Source organism: Vespa crabro, chromosome 1 (genome assembly GCF_910589235.1).
Source record: "Vespa crabro chromosome 1, iyVesCrab1.2, whole genome shotgun sequence".
Lineage (NCBI taxonomy): Eukaryota > Metazoa > Arthropoda > Insecta > Hymenoptera > Vespidae > Vespa > Vespa crabro.
This window is the reverse complement of record NC_060955.1, coordinates 8711551-8724780: the sequence shown is the minus strand read 5'-3', so window position 1 is coordinate 8724780 and position 13230 is coordinate 8711551. Positions and strand designations below refer to the sequence as shown.

At 31.8% G+C, this 13230-nt stretch overlaps 3 protein-coding genes across 5 annotated transcripts; 2 read left to right on the top strand and 1 right to left on the bottom strand.

Moving 5' to 3' along the window:
- Positions 1 to 85: 85 nt before the first annotated feature.
- LOC124432810 (lysozyme c-1-like) lies at positions 86 to 3354 on the top strand. Its single transcript, XM_046982073.1, has 2 exons — positions 86 to 798; positions 2821 to 3354. The coding sequence occupies exon 1, from the start codon at positions 260 to 262 to the stop codon at positions 707 to 709; it is 450 nt and encodes a 149-aa protein (XP_046838029.1). The 5' UTR covers positions 86 to 259; the 3' UTR covers positions 710 to 798; positions 2821 to 3354.
- Positions 2889 to 9392, top strand: LOC124432809 (glycine-rich cell wall structural protein 2). 3 transcript variants are annotated; one of them, XM_046982072.1, is made up of 3 exons: positions 2889 to 3022; positions 6689 to 7032; positions 7569 to 9392. In XM_046982072.1, exons 2-3 carry the CDS (start codon positions 7015 to 7017, stop codon positions 8085 to 8087), a joined length of 537 nt encoding a protein of 178 aa, XP_046838028.1. In that variant the 5' UTR covers positions 2889 to 3022; positions 6689 to 7014; the 3' UTR covers positions 8088 to 9392. The 3 variants fall into 3 exon arrangements, with proteins under 3 accessions (XP_046838028.1, XP_046838027.1, XP_046838026.1); XM_046982071.1 differs by lacking the exon at positions 2889 to 3022 and adding an exon at positions 5512 to 6262; XM_046982070.1 differs by lacking the exon at positions 2889 to 3022 and having other exon boundaries at positions 5512 to 7032.
- Positions 9393 to 11661: 2269 nt separating this feature from the next.
- Positions 11662 to 12695, bottom strand: LOC124432811 (immediate early response 3-interacting protein 1). The gene is made up of 3 exons (XM_046982075.1): positions 12510 to 12695; positions 12201 to 12302; positions 11662 to 12092 (listed from the first exon to the last, which is right to left on the bottom strand). Exons 1-3 carry the CDS (start codon positions 12598 to 12600, stop codon positions 12037 to 12039), a joined length of 249 nt encoding a protein of 82 aa, XP_046838031.1. The 5' UTR covers positions 12601 to 12695; the 3' UTR covers positions 11662 to 12036.
- Between the last annotated feature and the right edge of the window lie 535 nt (positions 12696 to 13230).

The following is a 13230-nucleotide window of genomic DNA, read 5'->3' as shown; positions in this document are numbered from 1 at the left end:
ATTTTCCTCGTTGAGCATCGAATACTTCAAAAGAAATAAAAATATTGAAAGAGTAAAATATAAGAATGACCGTCGTCATTCGCAATAATTACATTAAAAAGCTTATCGCTCAAGCTCGAGGTCAGTGCCTATCGTTGTCGGTAGATCGTCGGACTGACATTCAAACCAGAAACATTTACGTCTGAATACCCGTCAGTGTGCGTTGTCTCTCCAGGCCAACTAAAAAACTGGTTTTGTCATCGAAGACAAAAAGAACAAAATGGAATACGGATTACAAACAAAGATTTCGATGAGGTTGATCATTTTACTATTATCTTTTGGTATTTTAACGAAGGCTAAAATTCTAAACGAATGTGAAGCCATGCGTGAACTTCAACGTGGTGGCATCTCAAGAACATTCATGAGTAATTGGATTTGCCTGATGAAGAACGAAAGTGGTATGAATACTCAGCTCATCACTGGTCCAAAAGGTGCATCCAACTATTACTACGGTATATTTCAAATCAGCAGTAGCAAATGGTGTACACGTGGTCGCATCGGTGGTATTTGTAATAAACGTTGTGAAGATTTTGCCAACGACGACATACAGGATGACATAGTTTGCGCTAAAAAAATTTCTAACATGGATGGATTCAAAGCTTGGAATGAATGGACCAAGAAATGCAAGAACAAACCGTTACCGAATATAAGAAACTGTCAAAGGCGATGATGAATGTCATAGAAGGAAATAATCATTGATTATTTTAATGATCTATAGAAGAAAAAATACAAAATATCAACGATTTATGACTTAGATAAGTAAACAAAACAAATATTAATCGATCACTTGTAAATTACATATATACTAATATATATATATATATATATATATATATATGTATATATATATATATATATATGTATATATATATGTATATATATATATACATATATGTATATATATATACAATAATATATATATATATATATATATATATATATATATATATATATATTACTAATTAATGTGTATATATATATATATATATATATATATATTAGTTTTTACGAGAAAGGATTTATAATAAGATTATTCTCTCTATCGATAATCGTATGTACAGTTATATCGTTATATAAGATTCTTCTCCGTTGAATTTTTAAGTTTAGCTTACAATCTTATCTCTTTGAAATGTAGATAGCGATCTACATTCAAATTCCTCAAAGGGAAAATCTTGGAAGATTTTTATATATTTTGGGATGTAAGATTTTGGTTTCATTGCATTTATTGCATAAGAATATATCATGGTTAACTAATTGTAAGATAATATTTAAACATTATTTCGGAAAGTTTGTAATTAAGTTAGCATTTGTTTAGGTTCTATTTATACATTATTCTTATGTAAATAATGTAATAATCAAAAGACATTTTCTTAATACGTAATATAATGTTTCAATGGTATTTCTACTATTTTCCTGTTTCCACTTAATCAGAGATAACAAAAAAAAACTTAATTATAGATAAGCTGTGATTGATTGCGTTGAAATTATCGGAGTAAAAATAAATTTCATATTATATATCTTACAAAGTTACTGATAAAACTTGTTTATATGATATAAAAAATTGATCAAAATCATTTAAGATAAAATTTTAAGAAAAACTCTATTATGCTTTGAAAAGAAGGAAACTGAAGAAAATTTTAAGAGATACTTTTTTCTTTTTTAACATGATACAAATAAAGTCTTGAAAACGATCTATTTAAATTTAAGTTATGGCGTATTCGCTTTTGCGTCGTCGTTTAATAAAATTTACATATCGCTTATAAACACGTTATGCAACGATCGCAATACGTATTACTATCGTTCATCGTTCTATGTACATCTTTTAAATAATATGTAAATCTATTGAATTTGTGGAACAAAAATTGCGCAAGCTTGCGTTGTGGCAACGTTTAAAAAGACGTGTGAGTTGGCAAGAACTTAAGATGGTTTAGAAATTTCTACTATTAGAATTACAAAGTCGACCGTGACGCGAATATAATCGTTTCTTCCCGATTTCATTTTTTTCCTTTTTCGAATATAATCGAAAAAATATCATATTCTCTTCCCCCAAAATTATAGAAATAAATAAAAAATAATAATGTACAATCCATATAACGTAAATAGATGATCCAGTGCTTTTCTCGTATGAAAAACAATACAACGGAAAAATCGATTGTTCCTAAAAAAAGGATTTTCACAAAAACCTTAAATTAGGGTAAAGATTAGAAAACAAATATTTTTGAAACATTTTTGAAACAAACATTCTCTGTTAGTTGTCTGAGCAGATGTATGTCCCATACAGTTGAGGACTACCGTAAGTATAATATACAGCAATCGCAAACGCAGACGCCTTTCACTACCGGAAGTGAACAGTTGAGAGACAAACGCGTGAGAGCGACCCAGGTCATCACCTTTCTAGAAACATTAAATAAAGCCGAAGCTTCTTATTCACTAACGTGGAAATGCCATATGAGCTAGTATATATTCATATTGATTAATTACTTACATAAAATAAAGAATATCACGCAAGTATAATTATCAACATCATGTATTTTTACGATAAATATTTATTTTAAAGATAAAGAGCTTAATGTCGTTATAAATTAACGATGTATTATTTTCTCAGAGTTAATATAAATTTATGTAATAGAGTTTTTATTTTTCATTAACATAATAACTAACTATGATAATCAATATTCTAATCTTTCTCTTTTTATTTCTAATTTGTTAATATTATATTGTACATTCACACGTTATAAATGTCTAAACTGTTATATTCTGATGAGTCTAATTTACAGATAGTACATCAGTATGCGTGCCTTTACTGTGTCAAAAGAAGGAGGTAACGGAGAACAGAACGGTCTTGAAACAACGAACGTGTGGCTGATATTCTGGAAAGATGATCGTGGCGATGAAATTCGAATGTAGTATCAGTGACCTCTGCAAAGGTCGTTTCTCCGCATCGTCTTGAAGAAAGTGAATCAATGAGAAACGAAGGTAACAGGTAAATCTCGGTCACTGTTGCTCTTGAGGTGATCAAAGCTTGCTCATCGTAACGGAAAGTACCTTCTATTGGCAAAATCTTCTTACGAAAATTTTTTGCCAAACTACGAACGAATAACTAAAAATACTAGCAACAAACAAGGAAATAAGAAAAATGCTTATTTCTCATCGATTAAAAGAAAGTAACTTTGTTGTAGTTATTTAATCGGAGAATTTCGACTTTACAGATTTCACTTAACCGAAGAGAAAATCTTGTTAAACCGATAAATCTAACATCGATTTATACAAAGCAACGTTATAAATATAGAAACTACGAATCTTTGTAAATCCTAATCCTCTATAGCTTTGGCATTACGCGGATCGTTAAGATTGTGTAATTTCCGTAACGTCGTAAGCTACTCTTCTCTACACTACCGATCCCTATACAGAGATATATGAAATATCGTTCACACGAAGGAAGTACGAGGCATCGCATCGATACGATGGCAGCAAGCGCGCACCAAATGAGTTTTGAAACGGAAAAGAAAGTGCTGAGATTTGAAACGGTGCTAAGATGATTAGGAGGGGAATGGAATGGAATAACGTTCACTACACGAGTTAATATTGTAACGTTACCATTTCCACTTTTGATTACGTTAACGTAACGTTGATTGTTCTTTTGAATTTTGGCGTTTCGAAGTTAATTATAATCGATCGTAAAAGTCACGATATCACATTCGCATATATATATATATATGTACGTACATATTTATATACTTGACGTTTCATTCGTATAATTCTATCTCTCGGCTAAGACTCTTAGAGAAACTACTATATGCGATCTTCTGCCTAGTAGCCGGTTTCTAATGCGGGCGGCTACGACATGCAGAGGTTGTTAAACGATTGCCTAATCGAAAGACAAGAATGTCTTTAACAATCCAATCTTTCTCATATACTGCTCTTCGAACTTTGTTATTTAAAAAATATATCGATAAATATAAAAAACAAAGAATTTGAAGAAACAAAAAAAAACATTGCTCTTAAAATATTGAAAAACTATATGAATTTAATTAATTACCTAATAATTGTAATTTGTAGATATATCTATCAAAGAGGGATAAAATCTAAGATCTGTCGCAAATATTTATTTTCGTCGAGTAGATTCGCATTAGCATACTAATACGAGAGGAGATACTCCACTACTAATAGCACACTGTAGTTTTATAAGTTCAGTGGCAGTCGTGCCAACGTGGAGCTCTTTACTAAAAATCGCAAATACGAATCGTTGAGAATACTATAAAAGTTTTCGTCAAACATTAACTCATGATATAAATGGATTTATAAATACTTTTTTGATTAATTTTTAATCTACAATCATATATTGTATGATAGAAAATCGATAAATTTATATTATTTCAACGTGAATCTTCGATTACGCATCATCTTGTGTCTTCCCTTTCACCTTTCACTTTTGGCCTTAACGTATTAGATCTTTCTCTTCACTCTTGTTTTCTCGAAACGATATCTCAGCACCACGATGGACGACGTACACAAATCTAATTCAATCAGTATTATGTAAACATCCTTGCATCCTATGAAAAATAATTTATAAAAGAATTTTAATTGTCAAATTAGCTCTTCAGTAATAAATATCTAAACAATTTTGTAGAAATATTTTTATACTACTTTCAATTACAAAGGTATTTTAAATATTATAACAAACTTTCAACAATGTAATGAGCTACTTTTATCAAGGCTGGAAATTACTCAAGGTAATTAGGATCGCACTAAAAGAAAGTAACGTTCACGTCCAGGATGAAAATATTCAGAGCTAACGCAAAACGCGTATATATTTATCTATATATATGTATCTTTGAATTAAGGGAGAAGATTCATACGAGACACTTTTCACACGTTATTATATCCTACATCCGGCAGGAAAGATTTCACAGGATCAAAGAAAAACTTACACGCAAAAGAAAAGAGAAAAATATATAGAGAGAGGGAAAAAATAAGGAGAAAGAGAGAGAGAGAGAAAGAGAGAGGGGGAGGAAGAGAGGGAGAGAGAGACAAAGAGAGAAAGAGAGAGAGAGTGAGGAGGAAGAAGATGATACGAGCAAGAAGCTTATGGCCGAGCGAAAGTGAAGCCTCGAGCACACGGATCCCCTTCCTTCCCCCGACCTTCTTTCCGCAACCCCGTAACGTCAGTATTCGAGAAACTCAGATACAGCACATGGCACCTTCTCGTGGCTAGGAGGCAGCTCAGAGTTTTCTGAGGCATTTGCTAAGTAAAGTGCTTGTCACTGGAAGAAATCGAAATTTCCTGGTGCCGAGAATCGAACGTAAAAAGAAAAAAGAAAAAAGAAAAGAAAATGATATATCTAAAAATCTACGAAGAATGAGAAGAAGTAAAAAAAATGAAAATTGTTGAGCGTCCTTGTTCGCTTGCTGTTCTTTTTATTTATTTTTTCTTTATTTTTTCTTTATTTTTTTATCTTCTTATACGACGTCGACACGTGAAAGCGATCGTACAAAATTTCATGAGTCTTTTCGAGGTCACACATATGTAAGCACAGACATACATACATATGAGGTCGAGATAAACATTTACGATTTAAGTATAAAATTGGGCTACAGTGGATTATGAGGAATAAAAAAAGGTTGATAAAAAAATGAGGGAAAGAATATAGAATGTGAAAGATCAGAAGGAAAGAACAAAAAAAAAGAAAACACGAGGTCGATGTATATCAAGAAGTGGGTCAAAGGGTCACAACTCAGATAATTAATTTCTCATGGAAGAAAGCGATTTCCCTCTCGTTTAGTTGTACCATTACCGATCGGATCATAACTGGAAGTTGTGATTCGAAATGAAAACGTCTTTTCCTATGAAAATGTGTACGAGAAAGAGAGAAAGAATATGCAGGATGAGAAACTGGGGAAATAGAAAGATGAACGACCGATAGAAATTCATACGAATTCTTCAAATTGCGAATTATGATTATGTCATAGATATATAAAATAATTCCGTTTTAGAAATAATACAACTGCTATCCAGTGATCATTCGAAATTGCAGATTCAAAGAATCTGATGTAAAAGCGTTGAATGTATTGGAATTTTTAACCACGTTGTTTGCATTTTGCCCAATATCTTAGTAATCATATTCGAATTTTAGATGGGTCATACGTATATCGTATGCGAGACGAAACCAAAAGAACGGGTCCACTTGTCCATTTACCATGTTCACTTGTCCACTTGTAATAGGTATTCATAAAACGTTTTTACATAAGGCATTGCGGTATTAAATTCTTTCGAAATCATTGAAGACCCTGAGCAAATAACGAGAGATTCGTTATGTAAACTGTCTATGAATGCTTCGCCGAAAAAGAAATTTTTTTAATTATTGTACGTCGAAATCCTCTAAGTAATTACATTAATTATTGCAAAAAGAAATATTTTCTATAATATATCGATACAATCGAAAATCGTTTGTCTGTTAAAATTAATCACGATTTTGTATAGACTACAAGAGTGATCACAATGATCGATATACCAAGTTTCATAGATATTGTAATGGAATATTGGGTATACGGAGTCTAGGTCTAGGACGTAACTTGTAACTTGTATTTCACTATAGTCGACGAAGCAGACTAAATTTCACAATTCTTATATTCACCAAATCTCGCGTAGGTATATCTCTTAATAGAGATTCGAGGGCCAATCTTTTACACGTAGACCACTGGAATAACGGTCGAACAAAGTGAGAAAGAGAGAGAGAGAGAGAGAGAGAGAGATAGAGAGAGAGAGAGAAAGAGAGAGAGAGAGAGAAGTATCGAGGAGAAGGAGAGAAAGAAGATGACTAGAGAATCGTCTCACCGTTGAATTACTCTCACCCGAGAGGCCCCATCGCTTCTTCGTGGGGGCCCCACATATCCCCCTGCTTCTCCTGGGAGTATAAAGGACCCTGTTCTACCATCCACGAAGTCACAGAACCGAGCGGCATCGTAGAAGCCGGCATGAATCCCTTGATCGCGGTAAGCACACTAATTTTTGACATAGAGAGTAAAAGTTAAGGGGTGAGACTAAAATAAGGAGTGTGCGAACAAAAAAGAAAAAAGAGAAACGAGTATAAGATATTCGTGATTCGGTGTACTATTCTAAAAGTTATTTATTAAAAGAGAAAAAGAGTAGCGATTTAAATACCTACTTAATTCTGTCAATCGAATTTCCATCAAAGTCAAAATGCTTGTACTGTACCTATCTCTAATAAAATTGATTTCACCGTTGAAGAAACGAAAACATTTAGCGACGATTATTCTATCGGGAATTGCATCGGGATTCCAAAGCATCTTGAAAGTCGTTTCAACATGAATTACAAGATAGCCATTCCATCGACGATCGATTTCTTCGATGCAATCGCTTGCAACATTACGTGACTTCGAAAACAAGTTAGCCAGAGTTGCATTTTCTCTTCGATCATGATAGCATAAATTAGTATAGAAATTCTATAGAAATCTGATAACTTGGAATTTAATCTAATCTAAAAATATTTGTTTGTTTTCTTTTACAGTGTATAGTTATCGGTTTGGCAGGGTTCGCCCTAGCCGAACCACCGATCTCTTCCGGCTATAGTTACAGTAGACCAAGTGGAAGTGGTGGTGGCGGCGGCTACTCTCTAGGTGGAGGAGGCGGTTATTCGAGTGGTGGAGGTGGTGGATACACTCAGGTATCCACTGGCTACCAAACGAACGAAGGTGCTTCTGTTGACGGAGCCCTTCTCGAACAAATCCGTCAGATCCTTCTCAAGGAAGAACTCCAAGCCCAACAGACTGGAGGATTCGGTGGTGGAGGATATGCACCCAGTTCGAGTTACGGTGCTCCATCATCACAATATGGAGTACCAAGTTCTAGCTACGGTGTACCCAGTTACCAAACTCGCGTCGTAGGCATTGATCTCGAAGGTATTAGGCAAGCCATTCAGGTAGCTCAATTTAATCAAGTTACACATGGCGGTGGATATCCAAGTGGTCCTAGTGGAACTTATGGAGTACCCAGCAGGCCAAGCGGCAGCTACGGTGCACCTTTCTAAAGCGGTCGTCGCCAATAAAAAAGGAAGAGAGAGAGGTGAAATATAAAGCAGGAAAACAAAAGCGACTATCTTTCGAGTTAATAATTTAAGAATGAACATAACGTCGTCTATCAACATCTTGAAGATACACCATTCAATGATAATGATATTCAAAAGACTAAAAAAAATTTGAAGAAGAAAGGAAAAAGAAAAGATCTCGCAAAATCGTTGACTAACGAAGATTTCCAGGGGAAGCCTTCATTCTAGAATGCTCGAAAGATCGTCGTGCGAAAGAAAGCTCGGTCGTCATTAATATATAGAAGAAATAATCGTCTTAGGAAGATCAAGGATCTTATCGTTATCATCATCGAACAACTATCCGCGAGGATTACGTTATACCGCGCATGCAACATTTTTGACTTAGGTAAAAATGAAATAGAGATCGTATGTATATATGTATGTCGTCAATACAAAATAGAATTTCAAAAATACGATATATAGTAGTAGTTAGTAGAGTATATAGAAGCAAATTGACATAATCAAAAGATCTCTACGATCTTGCCTCGTTGAAGATCATAGAAATCGCAGCTTTAATAGGTCAGAATATTCGAAAAAGAATTTTCTCGAAAGAAGATTAGAACAATTTAGATCTCAAACGAACAAGGCACATCAGACAAGATGTTACAATTCACATCAAAATTCACTTTTTTGTCGTCTTACATGACAATCAGAATAAAAAAAAAGAAACTAAGGTGAGGATAGGAATAACAAAATAAAAACGAAAACGGAGTAAACGCACATCGTCATGTGCCAAGATATAAGGACAAGAGTTCTTACTCAATCATAAGTGAACGGGAGAAGCAAGAGAAAAGGGCCAGAAATAGCCGAAACCGAAGACGTGATTGGTGCATATATTGCGCCCTGTAAATACAATTTTATATTACTCTTTTAAAATCGAAGTATCCATGACGCAACTCAATGACCTCTTTCGAATATTTCGTTGGGAATGATAAGAGAAAAACGGAATAGGGGTCGAGGTTATGAGATCTCGAAGAGATTCCCTAACGAAACATTATCTTAGAAAAAATATTGGAAAAATCACGGGCCAGATAGCAAAAAAATAAGAAAAATAACGACGAAATATCGATAAAGAAAAATTTGACGTGCGACATGGTCCTTCTCGAGCAACACGTATCACACGAAGCCACGAATACACACTATTTTTCTACGTTTTTAAATGCTATTCTTTAACCACGCATTTTTGTACTTGTATAAAGGCTTTTTTATAGAAAAAAATAAAAAAACGTCGCCACCGTTAAAAAAGAATTCTCTATCTCTCTGTGTTGTTACATAAGCTGTCGGATAAAACCCTTATCCATTCACTACATTCGTTTAAGGAGAGAGACAGGTTTCTCTCTTCTTTATTGATCGGCAACATCGCGGGGACGTTAATCCTCGTTGCAATATCTGATTATTGACGCGTTTACGCATATTTCTCTTCGATTTAAAGACCCTCACTTTTTTTATACGATAAAACCGCCTTTCTCCTTTCACTCGAGAAACGTTCGGACAAGTAACTCGGAAGAGTCTTTTTCTCTTTCTTCTCGTGACGTAAATTCTTGCGCGATGAGGCCGGTTAGGATTCGAAAGTGGATGAATTCTCGAACGAACATCCTGTGGCTAATAATGCAGAATTATAGAGGAGAGTCAAGGGGAGAAGAAGAAGAAGAAGACATATTGGGAAGAAGGACGTCCGCGTTACTCGCTTTCTTCCTTATTTGTAACGTCCCACTTCACCGACAACTTTTGCCACAAGCAAAAGGCTCCTCGAAGAGGTATCCTCGATGAGGTAGTCTAGTTAGAACCACCTCGGTGCTAGCGTAATGACTATAGTTTCATCATTCCTTAGATCAAATTACGTCATCGGTTTTTACGCTCTCCAGGCACAGAGTACAGTACATCCATTAAAACGATGTGTCGTTAACGTAAGACACTTTAATTGGAAGTTTATTATAGGTCAATTAAATACTCGCCGAAAGGACATCGAAAAGGAGAAAACGATCTCTTCCGAATTTCCCTTATTTCTAGCGCGCATCTCTCTATTTTTAACCTTCTTACTAAAGAGTGAAAGCTCTTCCTGTCTTTTCACGAGCGAACCAGCTAGCCAAGTGATCTTTTTTAAATTTCAGATCTAACAAAGAGAGACATATGTATGTAATAGAAATCAATCTTATAGTTCCACAAGTTTAACTTTCACAATCAAACTTTGGTTATTCTAATTACAATATTCATATAAGTCATCGATATTTTGTTTATTTTATATTTTTGAACACGTAATACATCTCGAAAAGATTATATTTCTTGTTTAAAAACAAAGAAAAATGTATTAATGTTCGTTTTTCAGGGAAAGTAGTGAATCTTTTTGCTCGAAGAAACGAAGCGAGTCGAAGAGTAATTGTGAGAGTCTGCCAGAATTTTGCAAGACTTTTAGATAATCTCTAAACTCGTGTATTACGCATCATACTTTTCATCATAATTACTAATCGACTATTTAACGATTTACCGATTTAGACCACGTCATTTGATACTTATTATTTTATTATTCTATTATATTAAGTTAATTATCAAACATTATTTCTTCTTTACAATGATTTATATTTAATAAGAATCGAATATCATTTTCTTTGGTACGTTATATGTTTATATATTTACCTTGTATTCTTCGGGTTTGCAAGAAATGTATGAACAATAACAGAGCTTATAGAAAAAGTCACATACGCGACACGCAAAGGAAAAATGCTATAGAAGAAGCAGATTAATTCGTAGTTAGAAAAACGTTGATTTATGAAACGAGTGCATTCACAACAACTTTGTTTATACATTTCCGTTAGATTCATTAGTAGCAAATTATTTTTTAGACTGATCAAGAAAGAATGTTCTATTGTATTAGTTAACGAAGTATAAAATTTTGTAGATTCATTTATTCGATGATAACATTTATATTTCGTATAATTTAAAAAAAAAATTTATATTAAAAAATTTCATCTTCATAAATTACAAAAAAATTATATGTTAAAAATTCCAAATTTATAAGATAGATGATTCTACATCTTATACATTAAAATCTAATACATTATTTTAATTTAATTTTATAAAAAAAACTAAGATATTTAAAGACGACGATTTCTTAACCATGTTTTTAATAGCAATGTATAAGACAGTAAAAAGTAATATGTTCGTTTTATCTAAAGGAACATAATGCAAATGTAACGACTATTTCGATGTATCTAACATAAAGAATTTATATAAAGTCTACAAAAATAACAACATTTAAGCCAAAAATACAACGCGAGCAATTTACGAAATATTGATATACTTTGCTTAACATATATACAATAATTGGCATACTTAAAAAAGTGAAAGGAGATCTTACGAATTCGGCTATCATTCAGCTTCAAAAATTTTCTCACGGTACACAGAGAGATATCTCACTGATCTAATTTATCATAGATTACAGTATATCTTTTAACGAAGATACAGAAGCGTCTAATTATATGGAGTATAAATAGACATTTGTTCATTCGAAAGTAAAATATATCGTAAAATTTCGCTATGTATTTAGCTTGAATTAATATAACATATGGATGAAATCTTGAAAATTCAAATCATAGTTTTTTTGTTACTGTTTGCATCTTTCATCACGATGATCATTTATTTTCTTCTTTCCTGTGCATTAATTTATTTTGGTAATTTTACAAATATGTTTACACCTATTCTTACATTTACAATAAAATGTTTCTGTCTATTATAATGATTTAATTTTTAATGTAAAAAATAATATAAAAAGTAAACATATATATATATATATATATATATATATATATGTATGATTTGATTATATAAACAGCTGTGATAGCTAATTTTTAATTTAGCAATAACGTTGAAGTAGCTGTATACATGATTTCTTTTTTCAACCGAGAACCATCTTCACAATTATTGTTAAAATATTAAGAGCTATTAATGGAACTGAAAATAAAATAAATAAATAAATAAATATATATATATATATTTATATATATATTGGTAATTATTAAAATAACTATCAATTATTCTATATAAAGTAATAAAGCACACCTTTCGCAACTGTTCTTACAGATCTAATAAGGTTTAACATCTGTGATTTAACTGTAGGTGGTTCACCAAATCCTTGTACGTTTTGCCATGAGGCCCATCCAACTATAAAAAAGATAAAGATATAACAAGTACTCCAAAATTAATTATAATAAAAAAAATTAAAATACATATAATCTATTAATATATTTACATATACATGATTAATAATAATTATTTTATTACACTTACTACATTAAATTATAATGCCACTAAATTATCATAACTAAAATAATCTAACCTATAAAATAAAATATAACAAAGTTTACCTACTTTTAACAAGAAATCTTTCTTCGTTTAGCACACAAATAGCATTTAAACATAACAGAGTAGCTTCGTAAAGTGACCATAAAGTAAATGCCATTTTTATTGATCTATAAGAATACGAGTTTCAGAAATTTTTGGTCTCTATACTTACAGACATGAAATGTGTAATATATATATATATATATATATATATACATATATGTACCTTGATCATTTCAATAGTTCGTCATCTTTGTCACTTACTTCGTAATCTTTAATAATTAATAAACAATCTGGATATTGTTTATTATTGATTATTTAGATTATTAATTACAACGTAAAAATTAATCAATTAAATCAATAATTTGTTTCCATCATATAATTAATTTTTAAAACGGCTAAAAATACAACTATTAAATAATCAAAAAAACTATCGTAAATTGAAATTGTAGTAATTGACAGATTTATAGTACTAACACTAATTATAGACGAAATATAATAGAACTTGTAATAAATGGGAATAACAAAAATATTTTTTGTTCCAAGCCAATATGTAAAGTGAATCTTTTTAGTCGAATAAAATACATAGTTTATATTTAATAATATTGAATAAATATATATCTGTACAACACTTACAGATATATAAACGTATATACATTTATAAGCTTATAATACTATAAATTTATATTTATATATACACTATACTACATTAATCACATAAGATGTTATTTAAAAAATATTTAATAAT

Bases quoted from the DNA above. Each gene is read 5' to 3' on its own strand.
- LOC124432811 (XM_046982075.1), bottom strand. From the start codon at position 12,600: ATGGCATTTACTTTATGGTCACTTTACGAAGCTACTCTGTTATGTTTA. The intron at 12,303-12,509 runs GTAGGTAAACTT...TCTTTTTTATAG, and splicing joins AGAAAGATTTCTTGTTAAAA to TTGGATGGGCCTCATGGCAA. The intron at 12,093-12,200 runs GTGTGCTTTATT...TTTTATTTTCAG, and splicing joins TGTAAGAACAGTTGCGAAAG to TTCCATTAATAGCTCTTAAT.
- LOC124432810 (XM_046982073.1), top strand. From the start codon at position 260: ATGGAATACGGATTACAAACAAAGATTTCGATGAGGTTGATCATTTTA.